This window comes from Hemitrygon akajei, chromosome 6 (assembly GCF_048418815.1).
Source record: "Hemitrygon akajei chromosome 6, sHemAka1.3, whole genome shotgun sequence".
Classification (NCBI taxonomy): Eukaryota; Metazoa; Chordata; class Chondrichthyes; order Myliobatiformes; family Dasyatidae; genus Hemitrygon; species Hemitrygon akajei.
This window is the reverse complement of record NC_133129.1, coordinates 96,973,368-96,995,763: the sequence shown is the minus strand read 5'-3', so window position 1 is coordinate 96,995,763 and position 22,396 is coordinate 96,973,368. Positions and strand designations below refer to the sequence as shown.

At 45.7% G+C, this 22,396-nt stretch overlaps 1 protein-coding gene across 1 annotated transcript in view; it reads left to right on the top strand.

The window, feature by feature from the left end:
• Positions 1 to 22,396, top strand: part of LOC140729327 (retinal guanylyl cyclase 2-like) — a 76,649-nt gene that overhangs the window by 42,971 nt on the left and 11,282 nt on the right. Inside the window, exons 13-18 of the mRNA XM_073048961.1 lie at positions 5,039 to 5,202; positions 6,938 to 7,130; positions 14,896 to 15,070; positions 16,921 to 17,019; positions 20,893 to 20,987; positions 22,145 to 22,230. Of these exons, the coding sequence (XP_072905062.1) occupies positions 5,039 to 5,202; positions 6,938 to 7,130; positions 14,896 to 15,070; positions 16,921 to 17,019; positions 20,893 to 20,987; positions 22,145 to 22,230 (812 nt within the window). The remainder of the gene's footprint in view (positions 1 to 5,038; positions 5,203 to 6,937; positions 7,131 to 14,895; positions 15,071 to 16,920; positions 17,020 to 20,892; positions 20,988 to 22,144; positions 22,231 to 22,396) is intronic.

Genomic DNA, 22,396 nt, shown 5'->3' with positions numbered 1-22,396 from the left:
AAGCCATGGACCGACATGTCAGAATGGGAATAGTGATAGGAAGTAAAGTGGCTGGCTACCAGGAAATTTCACTGTTTGCATAGTTGTATTTGCCTCTACCACCACCCCTGGTGATTATGTCTATACACATGAAACTGCAGACACTGGAAATCTGGAACAACACACACAAAGGAGGTGGACGAACTCAGCAGGTCAGGCAGCATCTGTGGAAGGAAGTGGAAAGTTGCCATTTCAGGCCAAGGCCCTTAAATCCGGAATCCAGTCCAGATAAAAGGTTTCGACCTAAAATGTCACAAAAGCTGATGACACAAAAGTAGGGATGTTGTGAATAGTCTGGAGGGTTGTCAGAGGTTATGTGTGATATCGATAGGATGCAGAACTGGGCTGAGAAGTGGTAGATGGAGTTCAAACCAGATAAGTGTGAAGTGATTCATCTTGGTAGGTCAAATTTGAAAACATAATATAATATTAATTGTAAGACTCTTGGCAGTGTGGAAGATCAGCAAAATCTTGGGGTACATGTCTGTAGGACACTCAAAGCTGCTGCGTAAGTTGACAGTGTTGTTAAGAAGGCTTATGGTGTGTTGACCTTCATCAACTGTGGGATTGAGTTCAAGAGCCGTGAGGTAACATTACAGCTGTATAAGACCTTGGTCAGACCCCACTTGGAGAACTGTGTTCAGTTCTGGTCACCTCATTGCAGGAAGGATATGGATGCTATAGAGTGCAGAGGAGATTTACAAGGATGTGGCCTGAATTAGAGGGCATACGTTATGAGAATAGGTTGAGTGAACTTGGTCTTTTCTCCTTGGAACAGCAGAGGATGAGGAGTGACTTGATAGAGGTGTATAAGATGCTGAGTGGCATTGATCATGTGATCCAGAGGCTTGTTCCCTGGGCTGAAATGGCTAACAAGAAGGGGCATAGTTTTAAGGTGCTTAGAAGTAGGTACAGAGAAGATGTCAGATATACGTTTTTTACACAGAGAGTGGTGGGTGTGTGGAATGTGCTGCCAACGATGGAGGTAGAGACAGATATAATAAGGTCTTTTAAGAGTCTCTTAGATAGATGCATGGAGCTTAGAAAAATAGAGGGCTTTCGGTAGGGAAATTTTAGGCAGTTTCTAGAGTAAGTTACATGGTCAGCACAACATTGTGGGCCGAAGGGCCTGGAATGTGCTGTTGATTTCTGTGTTTCTATGTTAACTGCCTATTTCCCTCCACAGATGCTGCCTGACTTGCTGAGGTCCTCCAACACTTTGTGTGTTCATTTATACAGACTCTAATGACAGCAGTAAATTTGATCTTGATTCCCATAACAAATAGGTTTTCAGTAACTGAACTTCCACACCCTCTGTCACTGAAGAATATATGCCCCTCAGATCACTCTAGCCTCTCACCTTGAACTTGTGTCCTCTCGTTCAAATCTCCCCATCTCTCCCAGAGAGATTCTGACTACACATCCCATCCAGTCTCCTCATATCCAGCCTCATGTCTGCAATTTTCCAAACAATTACCTGCCTTTAAGTACTTCGAATGATCCATCCTTCACCACCAAAATTCTAGAGGTTCACCACCCTCTGTGAGAAGAAATCCGGACTTGGTATTGGTTTATTATGGTCATATATATCTAGAAACAGTCTTACATACTGTACGTACAGATCAGATTAATGATCCTGGGAGTGAAAGGGTTAACTTGTGAGGGTATTCGTTGGCTCAAGGCCCATACTCACCAGAGTTCAGAAGAATGAAGGGTGAATCTCACTGAAACCTATCCAATACTGAAAGGTTTAAATAGAGAGGATGTGGAGAGGATGTTTCTTTTAGAAACATAGAAAACCTACAACACAAGACAGGCCCTTCGGCCCACAATGCTGTGCCAAACATGTACTTTAAAAATTATCTCAGGTTACCCATAGTCCTCAATTTTTCTGAGCTCCATGTACCTATCCAGGAGCCTCTTAAAAAACCCTATCGTATCCGCCTCCGCCGCCATCACCAGCAGCCCGTTCCGTGTACTCACCACTTTCTGCGTTTAAAAAAAAACTTATCCCTGACATCTCCTCTGTACCTACTTGCAAGCACCTTAAAACTGTGCCCTCTCATGCTAGCCATTTCAGCCCTGGGAAAAAGCCTCTGACTATCCACACAATCAATGCCTCTCATTATCTTGTACGCCTCTATCGGGTCACCTCTCATCCTACGTCGCTCCAAGGAGAAAAGGCCGAATTCACTCAACCTATTCTCATAAGGCATGCTCCCCAATCCAGGCAACATCCTTGTAAATCTCCTCTACATCCTTTCTATGGTTTCCACGTCTTCCCTATAGTGAGGTGCCAGAACTGAACACAGTACTCCAAGTGGGGTCTGACCAGGGTCCTATAGAGCTGTAACATTACCTCTCAGCTCCTAAACTCAATCCCCCGATTGATGAAGGCCAATACACCAAATGCCAGTCAACCTGTGCAGCAGCTTTGAGTATCCTATGGACTCGGACCCCAAGATCCCTCTGATCCTCCACACTGCCAAGGGTCTTGCCGTTAATACTATATTCTGTCATCATAATTGACCTACCAAAATGAGCCACTTCACACTTATCTGGGTTGAACTCCATCTGCCACTTCTCAGCCCAGTTTTGCATCCTATCAATGTCCTGCTGTAATAGTGCAGGAGTCTAGGACCAGAGGGCACAGCCTCAGAATACAAGGACACCCCATTAGAATAGGGGTGAGGAGGAATTTCTTTAACCAGAGTGCGCTGAATCTGTGGGATTCATTGTGACAGGCAACAATGAAGTTATGCATTGTAACAATGAGGCAAGTTATGGTGCATACAGTATTTAAAGCAGAGATTGGTTTGTATTAGTAAAGGCATCAAAGATTATGAGGAGAAGGTAGGAGAATGGGGTTCAGAGGGCTAATGAATCAACCATGATGAAACGTAAGCAGACTCGATGAACCAACTGGCCTAACTTTGATCCTGTGTCTCAGTGCATTGAGGAAGAACAAGTTAAAACAATAAAAGTGCAGAATTAAGTGTAACAGTTACTGAGAAAGTGCAGTGCAGGTAGACATTAGGGACAAGGTAGATTGTGAGGTCAAGAGTCCATTTTATTACATTAGGAGGCTGTTCAATAGTCTGATAACAGCAGGGTAGAAATTGTTCTCGAGCCTGGTGGTATGTGATCTTAGGCTTTTGTATCTTCTGCCTGATGGGAGAGGGGAAAAGAGAGAATGTCCGAGGTGGGTGGGGGCTTTGATTCTGCTGGCATCTTGACCAAAATAAGCATGGAGTGTGGGCAGAGTTCATGGAAGGGAAGTTTGCTCACATGCAGAGCAGTTGCCATTACCAAACCATGGTGCATCCAGACAGGATGCATTTTGTGGTGCATCTATAAAAAATCAGTAAGGGCCATAATTCTCCAGCCACTTGAGGAACTGAATTTCTATGCATTTTGGTTTGAAATTATTACCTCTTGCTTTGATGGAAATCATCTTTTTAAATCAGTGGTTTCCAAACTTTTTTATGTCACAGACCAATACCATAGCGCAAAGGGTCCGTGGACACCAGATTGGGAAAACCTGATATAAATTCTCTAAACAATGGAGAAGGTTCAGACTCTGAGCTACATGGCAAAGAAGGCATTTATTCCCTTAATTGGCCGAGGCATTGAGTATGAGGCAGGAAATCATGTTGTAGTTGGAGTTTTATGAGCAATTCCTGCCACCCAATTACAGAAAGAACACAGATTTTCGATAGGATGAAAAAGGAGGTTCATCAGGATGCTGACAGGAGTAGAAGGCATGAGTTATAAGAAGAGTTTGGATAAACTGGTTTATTTTCTCTGGGGTTTTGTAGGCTGAAGAAATTCTGATTAAAGTTTATAAAGTTTTAAGAGACCCTCCAAGAGGACCACAACCTTATTGCAGGGTTGGAGGCTTGTGTGCCTCAATGACCTGGAGAGCTGCATTGGCTGGAGTCAGGGCTTTATGCTTTGGCTCTTGGTAGGGTCACCCATGCCAAACAGGTCAAAGGGTAGAGGCCCGACCAAGAGTGGATCACTGGTCCTCCAAGTTCAGTATTCAGCTCAGGGCGAACAACCCTGACTATATGGAAACAGCTGTGAAGAACCCTGTGGCCGTGTGCAACAGAATTCCTAAGTCTGTAAGGACCTGCATGACTGACAGTAGTGAAAACTGAGAGAAAGTTACTGACACAGTGAAGGAAGCCCTGAACACTGATAGCAATGGAGGACCTTCATCGTTGCCCTAAACACCAGCAGGGTAAGAGGCAGAGATAGGAAGATGGTCATTATCTTTTTCAGTAATGACAAATACCAGAGGGTATGTACGTAAGGCAAGAAGAGGAAAGATTAAAGGAGATGTGAAGGGCATTTTTTTTACATTGGGAAAGCTAGGTGCCTGGAATGGGCTGCCAGATACGATGGTGGGTTATGAGGGCGTATGAATGTGCAGAGAATGAGGAACATGAACCGTTTACAGACAGAGGAGGTTTAGTTTGATTTGGCATAGTGTTCAAGGTGGAGATGATGGACTGATGGACCTTTTCCTGTGCTGTACACTTCTCTGTTCACTTTTGGATATTAGATCGATCGAGGGATGTAGAGCGGAGGTAGGAGATCAGTCCTGAGGACCATGTCACCTTACTTGCCTCTGTTACTTTATCTACAATGAGACTGAAGGAGGGCATTTGGGCCTTTTGGACAATGATCCCACCAGTCTCACTCCCCCATCGTTTTCCTGTGCCCCTCTTTCTCTCTCTCCTTGCGTATCTGTGTGTGTCTCTCCCTTTCCCCTTCTCTCCTACCTCACCTCTTCTACCCCACCTCTCCTACCCCACCTCTCCTACCCCACCTCTCCTACCTCACCTCTCCTACCCTGCCTCTCCTACCCTCCCCCTCCTAACCCCCACCCCCTCCGCCCTCTCTCTTCGCGCCCTCTCGCTTTGCCCCCCCACTTTCTTCACTCCCCTCCCTCCTCTCTCCCCATCTTCCCATTTTTGCCCTTCTCTCCCCACAGTTCAAGAACATCAACAAGGGTAAGAAGACCAACATCATCGACTCCATGCTCCGGATGCTGGAGCAATATTCCAGCAACCTGGAGGACCTGATCCGCGAGCGGACCGAGGAGCTTGAGATCGAGAAGCAGAAGACCGACAGGCTCCTGACGCAGATGTTGCCAGCGTGAGTCTCTGCCCTCCCCTGGTGTCCTCACTGACCCTCCACAGTGAGCTCTTAGCCCCTTTGGTACCTGAGGTTCCTGATGGGCCTCTGAGCCAGCAGGCAAAGCCCTCTGACCCTCTCATAGTGTTGGCGGCACGCTTCAGGGCTGACCCCTCTGGTGGTTTGGTGAAAAGCTTCTCGCTGTACGTCGGAACATGTGACAATGATCAATATCAGATCGATTCAGATTTGGTTATTGGTCACATGCTTTGAAACATTCGGTGAAATGCATTGTTGGCGTTAACATTCTGGTGCCAACACAACAAGCTTGTGATGTTCAGCAGAACAACACAAGCAACAATAATATTGAAATCCTGATGGGTCTCTGAGCCAGCGGGCCCTCTCCTGGTGTTGGCACCTCACTTCGTGGCTGGCACCTCTGTCCACAATGTTCATCAGATCGTCCCATGCCAAGCTTTCACTGGACCTTAGCACAATGGACAGTAATGAGCCAATAAATTAATTTTCTCTTCTTAAAGGAATCTGAAGCCAGGATCAGAACAAGGGTGACCTGTATAAGATTGAAGAGCATAGATAGGACAGATGGTCAGTATCTTTTTCCCCCAGGGTAGGGACACCATTGGGTTGTAGAGTGGAGATGTGTCTCTACTAAGGGAGGTGTAAGGCACTCCTTCCCTCCACTAGCCTGCAGGTCACCCTTGGGCAAGGTGTAGCACCTGCTTAGATTCCCCCACCCACTGATCAGGGTCACATGAAGCCCTGGGAGCAGGTGGTGGATGGTCGTACGAGCAGCCAGTGCAGATCACAAGTCCTGGTTATGTGACCACTGACAGCAGGCAGACAATCTCTTAAGTGTATTGATAATGGCTGGGGTCACCCGTCTTGTAAAGACACTGCCCAGAAGGCAGCAATGGCAAATCAATCACTTCTTGGAAAGGTTTGCCAAGAACAATCATGGTCAGGGAGAGACTGTGATGGCCTGCATCATTCCCCAGGGTAAGGGTACCATAAGCACTAATCTCTGCTGTCAGAGATTCTTATGAACTGTTTGCCCTGAGGGGCTTTGGGGGTTGACTCAATGAGTCTTTGGAAGATGATATGGGGAAATTTGTACAGTGGAAAACCCACAGGAAGATAGAGCCAACATGAGATCTGCCATGATCCATTTGAATGGGGAGGCAAAATGGCTGTTTCCTGTTCCTTGGTTAGATCTTGCAAAGTCAAACTTCATTTACCCAGTTCCATCCGACCCATCGCCCCTCCTTTGCTTTGGTCTCAGTTACACCAAACAGCCAGTGGACATGTCAGCCTCTAGCCACCCTCATCCACATTCTTTTGAGCTGGGACCGAGATTAGCTTTATTTGTCACATTTACATTGAAACATCAAAACACGTGGTGAAATGCACTGTTTTGTGCCAATGACACAGTCCCCGCAAGTGTTGTCATGATTCCATCACCAACAAAGTATGCCTACAGCTTACTAACCCTAACCCATACGTCTTCGGAATATGGGAGGGAACCGGAGCACCCAGGGGAAATCCTAACCATCATGAGGAGAACGTACACGCTCCTTATAGGTGGGATTTGAACCCCAATCATTGTCACTGTAGAGCATTACTCCAACCGCTATTCTACTGTGGTGCCTATACACTACCTCGCCGTCCATACCATGATGGGACTGTTGTGCACCAATGCTGATGGCTGGTTCTTCTCTCTCCCACCCCCACCCCCCAGCTCTGTGGCCCAGGCACTGAAGACAGGAGACCCTGTGGAGCCAGAACACTTTGAACAGGTCACTATCTACTTCAGCGACATCGTTGGCTTCACCACCATCTCTGCCATGAGTGATCCCATTGAGGTCGTAGACCTGCTGAACGATCTGTACACTCTGTTCGATGCCATCATTGGCTCTCATGATGTCTACAAGGTAACCACTTCTCAACAGGGAAGGGTCCGCAGAGACTTGGATTTGGGTGGGATAATATTTTGTTCCCTTAGCTGATGGAGTCGTGTAAGGCTGAGGAACAATAACTCAGTTTCTCACTGCAAAAGTACAGCCTGAACACAAAACATTACAGTACAGGAAAAGACCTTTCAGCACACACACTCTGTGCCAGTCACTAAACCTCACATGTTCTCTATCCTTTCATTCCCAGCTTGCTCATTAGCTGTCTAAATGCTTCTCAACAGAGAGTTACCAGAATGCTGCCTGGGTTAAAGAATGAGTCTTATCAGGAAAGATTGAGCAAACTAGGGCAAAGGAGGATGAGCAGCTAAAAGACAATTCCGGGAGAGGTTGGAGACAACATTGGATGCTTATCAACTCTGGCAGGGTCTGCAGGATATTACTCCCTACAAAGCAAAACCCAACATCATGAATGGCAGTGATTTTTCACTACCACACAAGCTCAATGCCTTTTATACTCGCTTTGAAAGGGAGAATAAAACCACAGCTATGTGGATCCCTGCAGCATTCGATGACCCTGTGATGTCTATCTTGGGGGCCAACATCAGACTGTCTTTTAAGAGGATGAACCCTCACAAGGCAGCAGGGCCTGATGGAGTACCTGTGCCAGCCAGCTGGTGGGGGTATTCAAAAATATTTTCAACCTCTTGTTGCTACAGTCGGATGTTCCCATCTGCTTCAAAGAACAACAGTTATACCAGTACCCAAGAGGAGCAGAGTGAGCTGCCTTAACGACTGTCATCCAGTAACACTCACATCAACAGTGATGAAATGCTTTGAGAGGTTGGTCATGGGTAGAATCTACACCTGTCTCAGTAAGGGCCTGGACCCACCGCAATTCGTCTATTGCCACAGTGTCTACGGCAGACATGATCTCAATGGCTCTCCACACAACCTTGGATCACCTGGTCATTACAAATACCCATGTCAGGATACAGTTTATTGACAACACTCAGCATTTAACACCATCACTCCTACAGTCCTGATCGAAAAGCTCCAGAACATGGGACTCTGTTACCTCCCTCTGCAACTGAATCCTCAACTTCCTAACCCGAGGACAACAATCTGTGTGAATTGGAAATAACATCTCCACCTCACTGACAATTAACTACAGGGATGTGTGCTTGGCCACTGCTCTACTCTCTACACCCATGACTGTGTGGCTAGGCATAGCTCAAACAGCACCTATAAACTCGCTGATGATACAACCATTGTTGGCAGAATTTCAGTTGGAGACGAAGGACATACAGGAACGTGAACTACCAGTTAGTTGAGTGTTGTCATAGCAACAACCTTGCTTGCAACTGTGGTGAACTACATATACCTGTCTGGACATGCCCCCCCCCCGCTGACTGCTCCTGTGGCTCCTCCCACAGACCCCGGTATAAAGGCGATTGGAGGCACAGCCCCTTCCTCAGTCTCCAGGATGTTGTGTGGTGGTCACTTGCTGCTTGTTCTTTCTTCCAGCCAATAGAAAGCCTATATCTCGCCTCACGTCTTCGAGAGTTATTGATGGTGCATCAGCAACACCACAGAGTTGAGTGTGGACATCAGGAAGGGTAAGACAAGGGAACACAAACCAATCCTCATAGAGGGATCAGAAGTGGAGAGAGTGAGCAGTTTCAAGTTCCTGTGTGTACCTGAGTACCTAACCCAGATGCAGCTATAAACAAGGCAAGACAGTGACCATATTTCATTAGGACTTTGAGGAGATTTGGTTTGTCACCTAAAACACTCAAACTTATACAGATGTACTGTGGTGAGCATTCTGACTGGCTGCATCACTGTCAGGTGGGGGGTGGGGCTACTGCACAAGATTGAAGTAAGTTGCAAAAAATTGTAAAATTAGTCAGCTCCATCATGGGTACCAGCCTCTGTAGTATACAAGACATCTTCAATGAACAGTGCCTTAGGAAGATGGTGTCCATCATTAAGGATCCTTGCCTTCCAGGACATCCCTTTTCTTCATTGTTACCATCAGGAAGGAGGTACAGAAGCCTGAAGGCACACGCTCAGTGATTCAGGGACAGCTTCTTTCCCTCTGCCATCCGATTTCTGAATGGTCATTGAACCCATGATCACTACCTCACTACTTTTTTATTTCTATTTTTGCACTACTTATTTTAACTATTTAATCAATATATATTTAATGTAACTCAGTTTTTTTCCTCTATATTTATGTCATGTATTGATAAATACTGCTGCCGTAAAGTTAACAAATTTCACAACATATACTGGCGATATTAAACCTGATTCTGGTTGGTTAACGGTGTACAAGTGGAGAGCCAGAGACTTTTTCCCAGGGTGAAAATGGCTAATGTGAAGGGTGGGGCATAATTTTATGGTGATTGGAGGGAAGTATAAGGGTGATATCAGAGGTATTTTTTATGCAGAGTGGAGGGTGTGTGGAATGTGCTGTTGGGAGTGGTGGTAGAGGCAGATACATTAGGGAGATTTAAGTAACTCTTAGATAGGTGAACATATCAGAATAGAAATAAAACACTAATTAATTCTTGTGGAACATCCCATACTAACGGTGTAGGACTTCTTATGGATGAAAACATGGCAAAAAGTGTTTTAGGACATTGGGCAATATCAGAAAGAGTGCTCCTTGTTAGATTCAGAGGACAATCACTTGATTTTGCAATTATACATGTATATGCACCAACAACAGATGGAACAAATGAGGATATAGATAAATTCTATGAAGAGCTTGAACAGGCAAAGAATGGATGCAAATCTCAGGATATTGTTATTGTCATGGGAGATCTAAATGCTGAAGTAGAACAAGGTGCTGATGGAAATACCATAGGAAAATTTGGACTGGGGAAAGAAATGAAAGAGGTGAGAAATGGATAGAATGGGGCAAGATGAATAATCAGGTCATTATGAATACCTACTTTAAAAACCATCCAAGACGCTTGTGGACCTGGAAAAGTCCAGGTGATAACACCAGAAATCAAATTGACTTTATTACTGTAAACCAAAGATTTAGAAACTCAATGACTCAATGCAAAACTTATCCAGGTACAGAGTGTAATAGTGACCATAACCCAGTTATATGTCATGTAAAAGTAAAACTTAAACTAAAGAAGCAAAAACCTGAACAATCCCTTGACTACTCACAACTAATTAAAGAAGAAAACTTAAGACAAAAATTTACAATTGAAGTGAGGAATAGATTTCAAAGTCTAGAAATAGAATCTGTTGAAGATGATAGCAATCATGTAGAAATGAGGTTTAACTCTCTGAAGGATGCCTTGGTAGAATCAGCAAAGACAGTGATTCCTCAAAAAGAAAAAAAAGCACAAAGAATAAATGGATGACAGATGAAATCTAAAATCTAATGGAAGAAAGGAGATGGAAGAAAGCAAATCCTAAAGAATATAAGTCCTTAGATAAAAAAGTTAAAAGCTTATGTCAAAAAGCCAAAGAAGAATGGTTAAACCAGGAATGTGAGCAACTAGAAAGAATCCCTATTACTGATCCAAAAAGGTTACATCAACAAATCCAGAATATCACTGGTAAAACGCTCCTCTGTTCCTCTGGCGGATGTTTGAAAGCAAAGGATGGTACCATTATCATGGAAAAAAATAAGATTATAAACAGGTGGACTGAGTATATTCAGAATTGTTTGAAGACAATCGAGGCAAAAACCCAGGAATTAAGAAGAACATTGAAGGTCCAAGTATTTTAAAATCTGAAGTTTGTAATGCAGTAAATAAGATGAAGAAAGGAAAGGCAGCAGGTCCTGATGAATTAGTAATAGAACAAATTATCGCCCTTGAAGATTATGGAATTGAAAAAGTTACTGATTTAATCAATGACATTTATGAGACTGGAATAATACCAGAAGAGATGAAAAAAATCAGTATTTATTACTCTTCCTGAGAAACCTGGAGCAATAGAATGTGAATTACATAGGACCATAAGCTTAATGAGTCATATCACCAAGATACTTCTAAGAATTTTGATGACAAGAGCTAAAGGTAAGATACAAGCTGAAATAGGTAAAGAACAATGTGGTTTTGTGAAAGACAAAGGTACAAGAAACACAATATTGATAAGGATACTATCAGAACAAGTTATTCAATTGCAAAAAAATTTGTTTGTTTGTTTTATCGACTACACAAAAGCATTTGATGAAGGGAAGCACAATAAGTTATTTGAAATATTACGGGAAATTCAAGATCAAGATTCGAAAGACCTCCGCCTAATCAGAAATCTGTACTGAGAATAAGCTGCCGCTGTAAGAATAGATGCAGAAGTGAATCAGTTTACAAAAATCAAGAGAGGCATTAGATAAGGGTGTGTTTTCTCCCCTGATTTGTTTAATGTATACAGTGAAACAATACTACAAAAAATAAGAGACATTTGGGAATCAAAGTTGGCGGTGAAAACATCAATCATTTCAGATATGCGGATGACACTGTGTTAATTGCAAGTACGGAGGAAGAACTACAAAACTTAATTGATATAGTTGTTGAAGAAAGATATTGATATCGTTGTTGAACCCATTTTTGCACTATCAGTTGCAAAGAGACAGAATGTATGGTGATATCCAAAAAGAAGGAGAATCCTATCTGCAGGCTGAGAATAAATGGGAAAGACATAAAACAAGTACAAAACGTTTGCTACTTAGGAAGCTGGGTGATATCAGATGGCAGGTGCGACATGGACATCAAAAGAAGAAATAGGGATGGCAAAAGACACCTTTATGAGAATGAAGAGTGTACTGACCAACACTAAACTAGGCATGACAACCTTCCCCAGAGTACTGAAATGTTATGTTTGTCCAGTTATGCTATATGGCTCAGAATATTGGACAATATCTAGTAACATGAGGAAATGAACTGAAGCAGTAGAGATGTGGTTTTTGAGGAGGATGCAAAGAATATCATGGACGAAACAAATATCTAATGAGGATGTCATGAATAGAGCAAGCACAAAAGAGAAATAATGTATAAGATCACGAAAAGGCAACGTGACTTCATTGGACATGTGATTAGGAAAGAGGAGTTAGAATGCACGGTAATTATGGGAAAGATTGAAGGGAAGAAAGCAAGAGGAAGGCAAAGACAAATGATGATGGAGACAGCAGCCAGAGAACTGGAAATGAATACCAATGAATTGATCCATTTGACCCAAAACAGGAGTGTGTGGGCCATGGCAGTCAGAGCTCAAACTGGGCATGGCACCTGATGATGAGACAGGTGTAAAGATGATAGATGGGCTATGTAGGAGGGAAGGGTTAGATTAAAAGGTTGGCACAAGATTGTGGGTTAAAAGGTCTGCTCTGTTGTTGTACTCTTCTACTGAGGCCATTGGTTGGGATCAACCATGAATGTTGTGTCCCAGCTGTCTACATGATACACAAGCTAGGGCAGTACAATATGGAGAGCAAACTGTTGCCCATGTAGGAGGCTCATCTGATGAATCCAAAGGAGCAGCAGAGGCCGATACAGTTTGCACTAGCAGCGCCGTAGAAGTTACCAGACAGCGTTAAGCTCAATGTAGGACTGCCTCAGGGACTCCAGCTGTGGATTTTTCCCTCGGGGTTTACTCCCAAAGCCTTCCCAACATATAGCTACAAGGCAGCAGAGGTTTAAGATCAGAGTTTCCCTTCTAGATGAGCTGCCAACCATGGCAGAGAAGCCCCATCTGCCCGAAGCGGCTGGTTTTAAGGTGCCAGTAAATCATGCTTTTGCCCTTTCTCTTGTCAGTAGAAACGGTTCCACTGGGCTTAGTAGCCAAGTCATGTGCGAAGGCAGGAGCTGGACTTGTTTGTCAGAGACTATTTGAGGTGCACGCCATTGGGAGCATTTAATAGTTAGAGGGAGCTTATCCCCACTACAACCCCCGGCTTTGACAGCCTTAAGGAACCTGTACTGTTCCACGTTCTGTGTTAAACATTGCTATTGTATCGGCTTTCGCCTGGGTATTGATAGTAGATGATCAGCCATGATCACAGAATGGCGGTGCAGGTTTGAAGGGCCGAATGGTTTACTTCTGCACCTATTGTCTATTGTCTATTGTAAACTGTGCACGTCTTCAATAAATTTTTGGTTTTAGCTAAAGAAAGCCCATCTGGAAACCCAGTGTTTGTATCATTTGCCAACAATAACTCCATGCTGCAACACCTTGTTGAGAGGAGGGGAAGGAGTACAAGCTGGCAGGTGAGACCAAATAATGGGAGGGGGGTAGAAGTGAGAAGCTGGGATGCAATAGGTGGAAAAAGTAAAGGCCTGAAGAATCTGATGGAAGAGGAGAGTGGACCATGGAAAAAAGAGGAGTGAGAGGGAAGGAGAATGATGAATGGAAAAGAGAGAAGGATGAGGGAGAAATTACTGTAAGACTAATCTTTAAACATGGGTGGTGGAGTGCCGATGTGTCTTTACCAAAGGAGGTGTAAGGCACTCCTTCCCTCTGCTAGCCTGCAGGTCACCCTTAGGCAAGGTGTAGCATCTGCTTAGACCCCCGATCATGGTCACATAAAGCCACGGAAGCAAGTGGTGGATATGGTCATATGAGCAGCCGGTCCATATCACAAGTCCTGGTTATGTGACCACTGACACCAGGCAGAGAATCTGTGAAGAGTATTGATAATGGCTGGGGTCACCTGTTTTGGAAAGACACTGCCCAGAAGAAGGCAATGGCAGACCACTTCTGTAGAAAGATTTGACAAGAACAATGGTGGTTATGGGACCATGATCTCCCACGTCATATGACATGGTACATAATGATGATGATGAATCTTCAAATGGAGGGGGGTGGTTGGACACAGGTTGAGGAAGGAAATGTTTCTGAAGGAAATGTTCTGTCAGAGGACAGACTTGGGTTTAGTCCATCTGCTTCTATTATTTACCCTTCATGGAGATTTTGATGTGCTTGATAGCTGAGATTTCAAACTACACTCATTAAAACTGAATGCAAACACATTGCAAACCTTGACCTGCGAGCACGTAGAGATTTGCTCAGAGTGGGTGCTTCAGAGAACAGAGGACACAGATTCAAAGTTCTGAGTAAGAGTGAGAGTTGTGAGAGTGGAGTTAATGGAGTTTGTCTGGCTTTCCAAAGAGGAATGGAGAGGGTGGGTTATGGGTCAGGAGGGTCCTAGGGTTTCTTAGATAGGCAGAAACTTGGGGTGAATGGTCTTTTGCCCACAACCGTGCTGTCTATATGGCAGAGAAAGCCGCAACACAGTGGGTAGAACTGTTGCCCCCAGCTCCGAGACCAGGGTTCAATCCCAATCTCTGCCTCTGTGTGTATGTGTAGTTTCCACCTTCTCCCTGTGACCGAGTGGGATTCCCTGGATGCTCCAGTTCTCTCTTTCTCACCCCCTCCCAAATCCCAATGAAGTGTAGGGTTGATTGTAAATTGTCACCCCTCGTGTGGGTGGGGTGGGGGGAGAGTTCAGGGGAAAATAAAATGGGATTAGTGTAAATGGGTAGATGATGGTCAGCATAGATTAAGTGGGCCAAATGGCCTGTTTCCCTGCTGTGCTTAGCCACTGGATTTATCTAGTCTTTGCTTTGTAGGAGTCTATAGTCCTCCAGGAACTTCAACACAACAAGAGGACTCAAAGCGGGGAATGCCAAGAGGAGATTGGAGATTTTGTGGGGCTGCCGGTATGGTTGAAATGGGCAGAGTGGCCTCCAGCAGTGTGATATCTCTATCTCTCTCTCTCTCTCTCTGATTCCGTCCCCCCCCGACCCCAACTCTGCAGGTGGAGACAATAGGAGATGCCTACATGGTGGCATCTGGCCTGCCCACGCGTAACGAGAACAGGCATGCAGCTGAGATCTCCAACATGTCCCTGGACATCCTCAGCAGCATCGGCACATTCAAGATGAGGCACATGCCAGACGTCCCCGTGCGGATCCGGATCGGACTGCACTCAGGTACCTCCTTCCTCCCTCCTAAACCAACTCCTTGGTCCCTGGCTGCCCCATCTTCCCAACCACCACTCTGATGTTGATAGAACCCTCCTCCCTCTCGCCTACATACATTCTTCAAGATTCAACATTGCTTAACATCATTTGCTGTACACAAGTGTGAAAGAGAATGAAAGAATGGTTACTCCGACTCCGATGCAGCAGAACAAAGGATAAAGAACACAGTATTAATAATAAAAAACACAATAAATATAAATACACATAAACTGATTGTAAGTCCATAAAGTGATGCTAGGATCAGGAGAGTCTGTGTACGTAAGGTGACTGACAGGAAATGATAAAGTAGTGGTGGTGGGGGGGTGTGGAGAGTGGGTTAGTGGGTGGAGGTGTTGATCAGCCTCACTGCTTGAGGAAAGTGACTGGTTTTGAGTCTGGTAGTCCTGGCGTGGATGCTATGTAGCCTCCACCCTGATGAAAATGGGACAAACAGTCCATGAGCAGGGTGGGTAGGATCCTCACAATGTTACTGGACCCCTTCTAGCACCTTTCTGTGTCTGTGTCCTTGAGGGCAGCAGGTAAGCTGGTGCCGATGTCGTGTTGGGCAGTTTTGACTACTTGTTGTGGGGTCTTCCTGCCCACCACAGTGCAGTTTCCATACCAGCTTGTTAGGATGCTTTCTACTTGATGCACCATCAATAATTCTCTGAGACGTGAGGTGAGATATCAGCTTTTATTGACTGGAAGAAAGAACAAGCAGCAATTGACCACCATGCTACATCCTGGAGACTGAGGACAGGGCTCAGGCCCCAATCGCCTTTATACCGGGGTCTGTGGGAGGAGCCACAGGAGCAGTCAGCGGGGGGGGGGGGGGGGGAGCGTGTCCAGACAGGTATATGTAGTTCACCATAGCTATAAAATGAAATGAGTGTCGATGAGCCAAATCCAGCTCTCTTCAGCGTCCTCAGAAAGTAGAGGTGTTGCTGACTTCTCCTGACCGTGTAGGATGTGCACTCCCGGGAGTTTGAAACTGCTTGCAGTTTCCATGCTGTGCTGTCGCTGTAAAGAGGTGTGAGTTCTCCTGGAGTCGATAACCATCTCCTTTGTCTCGTTGACATTGAGGAAGAGGTTATTTACCTGGCACCAGGCCTCAAGCTCTTCCACCTCCCCAGCACTGTCGTGTAGTCGGTGAACTTGACAACATAATTCCTTGGGCGTGAGCAGACTGTACAGCAATGGGGCATCTGGTCTTGTGCATTTGGGATGCCGGCTGGACCATCTCAAGATCAGAGTTGAAGGAATTCTGGGATTTATGTCTGAGGGGTGACCTGAATGGGGTTGATAAAGTTACGAGAGGCATGTATGAGTCAAAACAATATGTCTTGTTTAAGGTGAGAGTACGTAGTTTAAAAGGGACCTGAGAGGACAGCTCTGCCATAGGAGGTGGTGGAAGCAGATTCAGCCACTGAGACAGATAGTTAAATAGCAGAGGGATATGGTCCTCTTGTGGGCAAAAGGGGGTTGGGTGTAGATGGTCATGGATGCGATGGGCCAGAGAGCCTGTTTCTGTACGAGTCTCTAAATGGACAAACAAGCTGGATGAACTCAGCAGGTCGGGCAGCATCCTTTGACTGATCATTTCAATGGATGCTGCCCTACCTGCTGAGTTCATCCAGCTTGTTTGTACGTGTTGATTTGACCACGGCATCTGCAGTGTACTTTGTGTCTCTAAATGTGACTGGATGGGTGGGGAGTGGGCCTGAGGGGACTGCTGAGTGGGGAGCAGTACAGCTTTGATGGGGCGAAATGCCACTGGTAAGCCACAGAACACTGCCCTGAATGGTCATTTCTCGCTGCAGGTCCCTGCGTGGCTGGAGTGGTGGGTCTGACCATGCCTCGTTACTGCCTGTTCGGAGACACCGTCAACACCGCGTCCCGCATGGAGTCCACTGGACTGCGTAAGTCACTGCTCTCCCACATCTGTGCTCCTCATGGAAGTCCCTGACCACTGGGAGATTGAGAGTTTGAAATCTCTTCCTCCCCACCGCCCCCCCCCCATGTTGCTTGTTGAAACAAAGGACGTCTCAAACCAGTGGTGATAAACACGAGGAATTCTGCACCAGACCACTTCGCCAAGCACCCATGCTCTGTCTGCTTCAAAATCTCCCAGTGGCCACCCATCTATTTCTACTTCCCATTCCGATTCTCATTCCTCTACTGCCAAGAAGAGGCCAAACTCGAGTTGGAGGAGAAACTTCGCATTTCCATCCGGGAAGCCTCAACCTGATGACATGAACATCGATTTCAACTTACCTCCCCCCCTTCTCTCTTCTTCCTTTCCCCATTCTGGCTCCCCTCTCACCTACCCATCACCTCCCTCTGGTTCCCCTCCTCCTTCCCTTCCTCCATGGTCAATTCGCCTCTCCTATCAGATTCCTCCTTCGGCCTTTACCTCTTCTACCCATCACCTCCCAGCTTCTCACTTTATCAAACCCTCGCCCACCCACCTACCTTCCCCCTCACATGGTCTTATCCATCGCCAGTTTTCCCTCCCCTCCCCACTTTTTTATACTAGCTTCTGGCTCCTTCCTTTCCAGTCCTGTTGAAGTGCTCTGGTCTGAAATGCCGACTGTTTATTCCCTTCCATAGATGAAACATAGAAACATAGAAAACCTACAGCACAATACAGGCCCTTCGGCCCACAAAGTTGTGCCAAACATGCCCCTACCTTAGAAATTACTAGCCCTCTATTTTACTAAGCTCCATGTACTTATCTAAAAGTTTCTTAAAAGACCCTATCGTATCCGCCTCCATCACCTTTGCTGGCAGCCCATTCCACTCACTCACCACTCTCTGAGTAAAGAACTTACCCCTGACATCTCCTCTGTACCTACTCCCCAGCACCTTAAACCTGTGTCCTCTTGGGGCAACCATTTCGGCCCTGGAAAAAAGCCTCTGACTATCCACACGATCAATGCCTCTCATCATCTTATACACCTCTTTCAGATCACCTCTCATCCTTTGTCAGATGGGGTCAGTTGTGCTGTGAGGATTACATTCCTTGACTTCTCTAGTGCCTTTAACACCATCCAGCCCAAGATCTTAAGGCACAAACTAACGGAGATGGGAGTAGACTCTCACATGGTGGATTGGATAGTGGACTACTTGACAGATAGACCTCAGTATGTGCAGTTGGGAGACTGTAGGTCTGACACGGTGGTCAGCAGCACAGGAGCGCCGCAGGGAACCGTACTGTCTCCGGTCCTGTTCACCCTGTACACATCAAACTTCCAATATAACTCGGAGTCCTGCCATGTGCAGAAGTTCGCTGATGACACGGCCATAGTGGGGTGTGTCAGGAATGGACAGGAGGAGGAGTATAGGAAACTGATACAGGACTTTGTGATATGGTGCAACTCAAACTACCTGCGTCTCAATATCACCAAGACCAAGGAGATGGTGGTGGACTTTAGGAGATCTAGGCCTCATATGGAGCCAGTGATCATTAATGGAGAATGTGTGGAGCAGGTTAAGACCTACAAGTATCTGGGAGTACAGTTAGACGAGAAGCTAGACTGGACTGCCAACACAGATGCCTTGTGCAGGAAGGCACAGAGTCGACTGTACTTCCTTAGAAGGTTGGCGTCATTCAATGTCTGTAGTGAGATGCTGAAGATGTTCTATAGGTCAGTTGTGGAGAGCGCCCTCTTCTTAGTGGTGGCATGTTGGGGATGAAGCATTAAGAAGAGGGACGCCTCACGTCTTAATAAGCTGGTAAGGAAGGCGGGCTCTGTCGTGGGCAAAGTACTGGAGAGTTTAACATCGGTAGCTGAGCGAAGGGCGCTGAGTAGGCTACGGTCAATTATGGATAACTCTGAACATCCTCTACATAGCACCATCCAGAGACAGAGAAGCAGTTTCAGCGACAGGTTACTATCGATGCAATGCTCCTCAGACAGGATGAAAAGGTCAATACTCCCCAATGCCATTAGGCTTTACAATTCTACCGCCAGGACTTAAGAACTTTTTAAAAAGCTATTATTAATGCTTTTTGAGATAGTGATTTAGATGCATATCATATTTTTTACTGAGTTAAGTATTGTATATAATTAGCTTTGCTACAACAAGTGTATGGGACATTGGAAAAAAGTTGAATTTCCCCATGGGGATGAATAAAGTATCTATCTATCTATCTATCTATCTATCTATCTATCTATCTTGTCGCTCCAAGGAGAAAAGGCCGAGTTCACTCAACCTGTTTTCATAAGACATGCTCCGCAATCCAGACAACATCCTTGAAAAACTCCTCTGCACCCTTTCTATGGCTTCCACATCCTTCCTGTAGTGAGGCAACCAGAACTGAGCACAGTACTCCAAGTGGGATCTGACCAGGGCCCTATATAGCTATAACATTACCGCTCAGCTCCTAAATTCAATTCCACAATTGATGAAGGCCAATACACCGTACGCCTTCTTAACCACAGAGTCAACTTGCACAGCTGCTTTGAGCATTCTATGGACTCGGACCCCAAGACCCCAATATGCTGTCTGACCTGCTGACTTCCCCTAGCATTTTGTGTGCATTGCTCAAAATTCAGTGATAGCTTATACAACCCATTCACGATTTCACCAGTCACCACAGATTAAACCCTGGTAATGGCAGGGGTCTGTAGTTGACATTGACATTATAAGGCATTGGTTAGACTACATTAGGAGTACTGTGAGCAGGTTTGAGCCTCTAAGAAAGGATATGCTGGCTTTGGAGTGGCTCCAGAGGTTCACGAAAATGATCCTGGGAGTGAAAGGGTTAGCATATGAGTGATTGATGGCCCTGGGCCCGTGCTTATTAGTTTAGAAGAATGAGGGGTATCTCAAAATCTATCAAATATTGAAAGGCCTAGTGAGAGTGGACGTGGAGAATGGGGGAGTCTAGGACCAGAGGGCTCAGACTCAGAACACAAGGATGACCCTTTAATACAGAGAAAGAGAGGAATTTCTTTAGCCCGAGTGTGGTGAATCTGTGGAATTCATTGCCGCAGGCGGCTCTGGAGGGCAGACCATTGGGTATACTTAAAGCGAAGGTTGATGAGTTTTTGATTAGTCAGTGCATCAAAGACTACAGAGAGAAGGCGGAAGAACGGGGTTGAACGAGATAGTAAATTGGCTGTGATCTACGGCTGGAGCAGACTCGATGGCCTAATGGCCCAATTTTGCTCCTGCGCCTCACGATCTTGTGCGTGTGGAAGAGACTAACAGAGAGAGCAAAAGGCCCAGGGAGAGCAGCCACCAGCTGGTCCCACTGAGTGGAAAAATGAGTCTGGTGTGTCTCCGGGGGAGTTTGTGGAGGGATAAGTATAGTTCACAAGTTTCCAGGGGAAGAGATCCTCTGCACTTCATTGAGATGCACTGTGGGAGGCGCAGTGGGACAGTTGGGTCTCAAGAGGGACCTGTATCTGGGAGCTCGTGCTAGAAAAATACAAACCATTCTGATACCTCGATTGGATCTCAAACTCCCAGGAATCTGTTGTCCTATATATAAACACCCTGAACCCCTGGATTGGATCCCATTCTGTTTCTCACTCTCAGGGATCTGTTATTATTTATATAAACCTCCCGAACCCCTGGATTAGATCTCAGCAGGCAACTCACTCCTGGGGATCTGTTAATCTATATATAAACACCCTGAGTCTCTAGATTAGATCTCGGCCTGTAACCCACTCCCAGGGGTCTGTTATTCCCAAACGTTTGGACAGGATTCCACCCTGTACATACTCTCAGGTGTCTGTTATTACACGACTATGTCTACTTTATGAAGTTTTTTCCATTTGCAGCCTACAGAATCCACTTAAGTCAGAATACAGTCAGAATTCTGAGAAGTTTGAACCTTGGCTACAAAATAGATCTGAGGGGGAAAACGGAGTTAAAGGTACGTATTCTGACACAATCCAGCAGGATCACTCACACTTACTCTGACAGACATTCCCAAACCCCCCACCTCAAAGGACAAGGGTAGGGGGCAGGGGAACACCGCCACCAGCAGTTCCCTACCAGGCAGACTCCCTTTGCCAGTAACATGGTGTAAGTGAAGGAAATTGAAATAACTGAGTCTAAACAATAAACAGTTCAATTTTCCAGCAGGATTGTTTGACTGATGGCAGGTGGCCCTGAGGTAAAAGATATAGAATGGGTAGAGGGGCCGAGTAGCCTTCTATTTAGAGCGATATAGGCCCTTTGGCCCGACTCATCCATTCCTTCCTGAGCTAGTCACATTTGTCCGTATTCCTCCAAACCTTTCCTCTCTGTGTACCTGCCTGTGATCTGGGCACCTGAACAAGCCTGTACCAACCTCCAGTCAGGCACTCTAAGCAGGTTCCAGAGAGAAGTAACATAAGCAGTGAGTGTGACTCTCACTGTCCAGGCCTAGCTCTGGGCTCGGTACTGCCAGCTGAGCAGCAGAAGGTACAGAAGCCTGAAGACCCACATCTCGGAGTTCTTCAACACCACCATCAGGTTCCTGAACTGACCTGAAAAACCTTAACACTGCCTCAGACTAGATTCTCTCTCTCTCTCTCTCAGTTTGCACTGGTGTTGTGCTGTGTATTTTATTGTGTTTGTACTGTACTGTGGAAAGCTAATCCTCACAGCCTTGATGTGTGACGGAATATATCAATAAAATTAAACGATCTGCAGATACTTCCAGGCAATGGTCAGAACTCACTATCTGTGTGTGTTATGTCAAAAGAGAGACAGTGAGACAGACAAGAGAGAGAGAGACAGACAGACAGACAGTCAAAGTGAGAGAGATCCATGATTTCATGTTGGCACGGACACTTGGGCCGAGGGGACTCTTTCTGTGCTGTATGACTCAGTGACTCCAGGATGGATGTAGATGGAGCTGTCAGACAGAGGGTAACGAGGACTCTGTACTTTGTAGCTGGAGTGTCAGAGGGAGGAAGTGAATAAGGGCAGATCACAAAACCTAGTTTGGAGGAGGTGCGGTGAGGCAGGGGAGTTCTGCTGCTGCTATTCATACCCAGTATGACTTTGAACCTGACAGTGGACTAACTGTGTTTCTCTTCCAAGGGAAAAGGGATAGAAGACACCTTCTGGCTCGTAGGACGTGAGGGATTCAACAAGCCACTCCCGACACCTCCCGACCTCCTGCCTGGGTATGGAACCAGACAGCTTCTGGGTGCAGGAATTGCCTGGCGATAAGCCATCACGGGCGAGATGGGCCAAATGTTCTCCTCCTCTTGCCGCGATTCTGCAGCAGAACAGCTCGCAGCTGTTTTCATGTGTATGGGGCGAATACAGACACAGGAATGTAGGAGACAC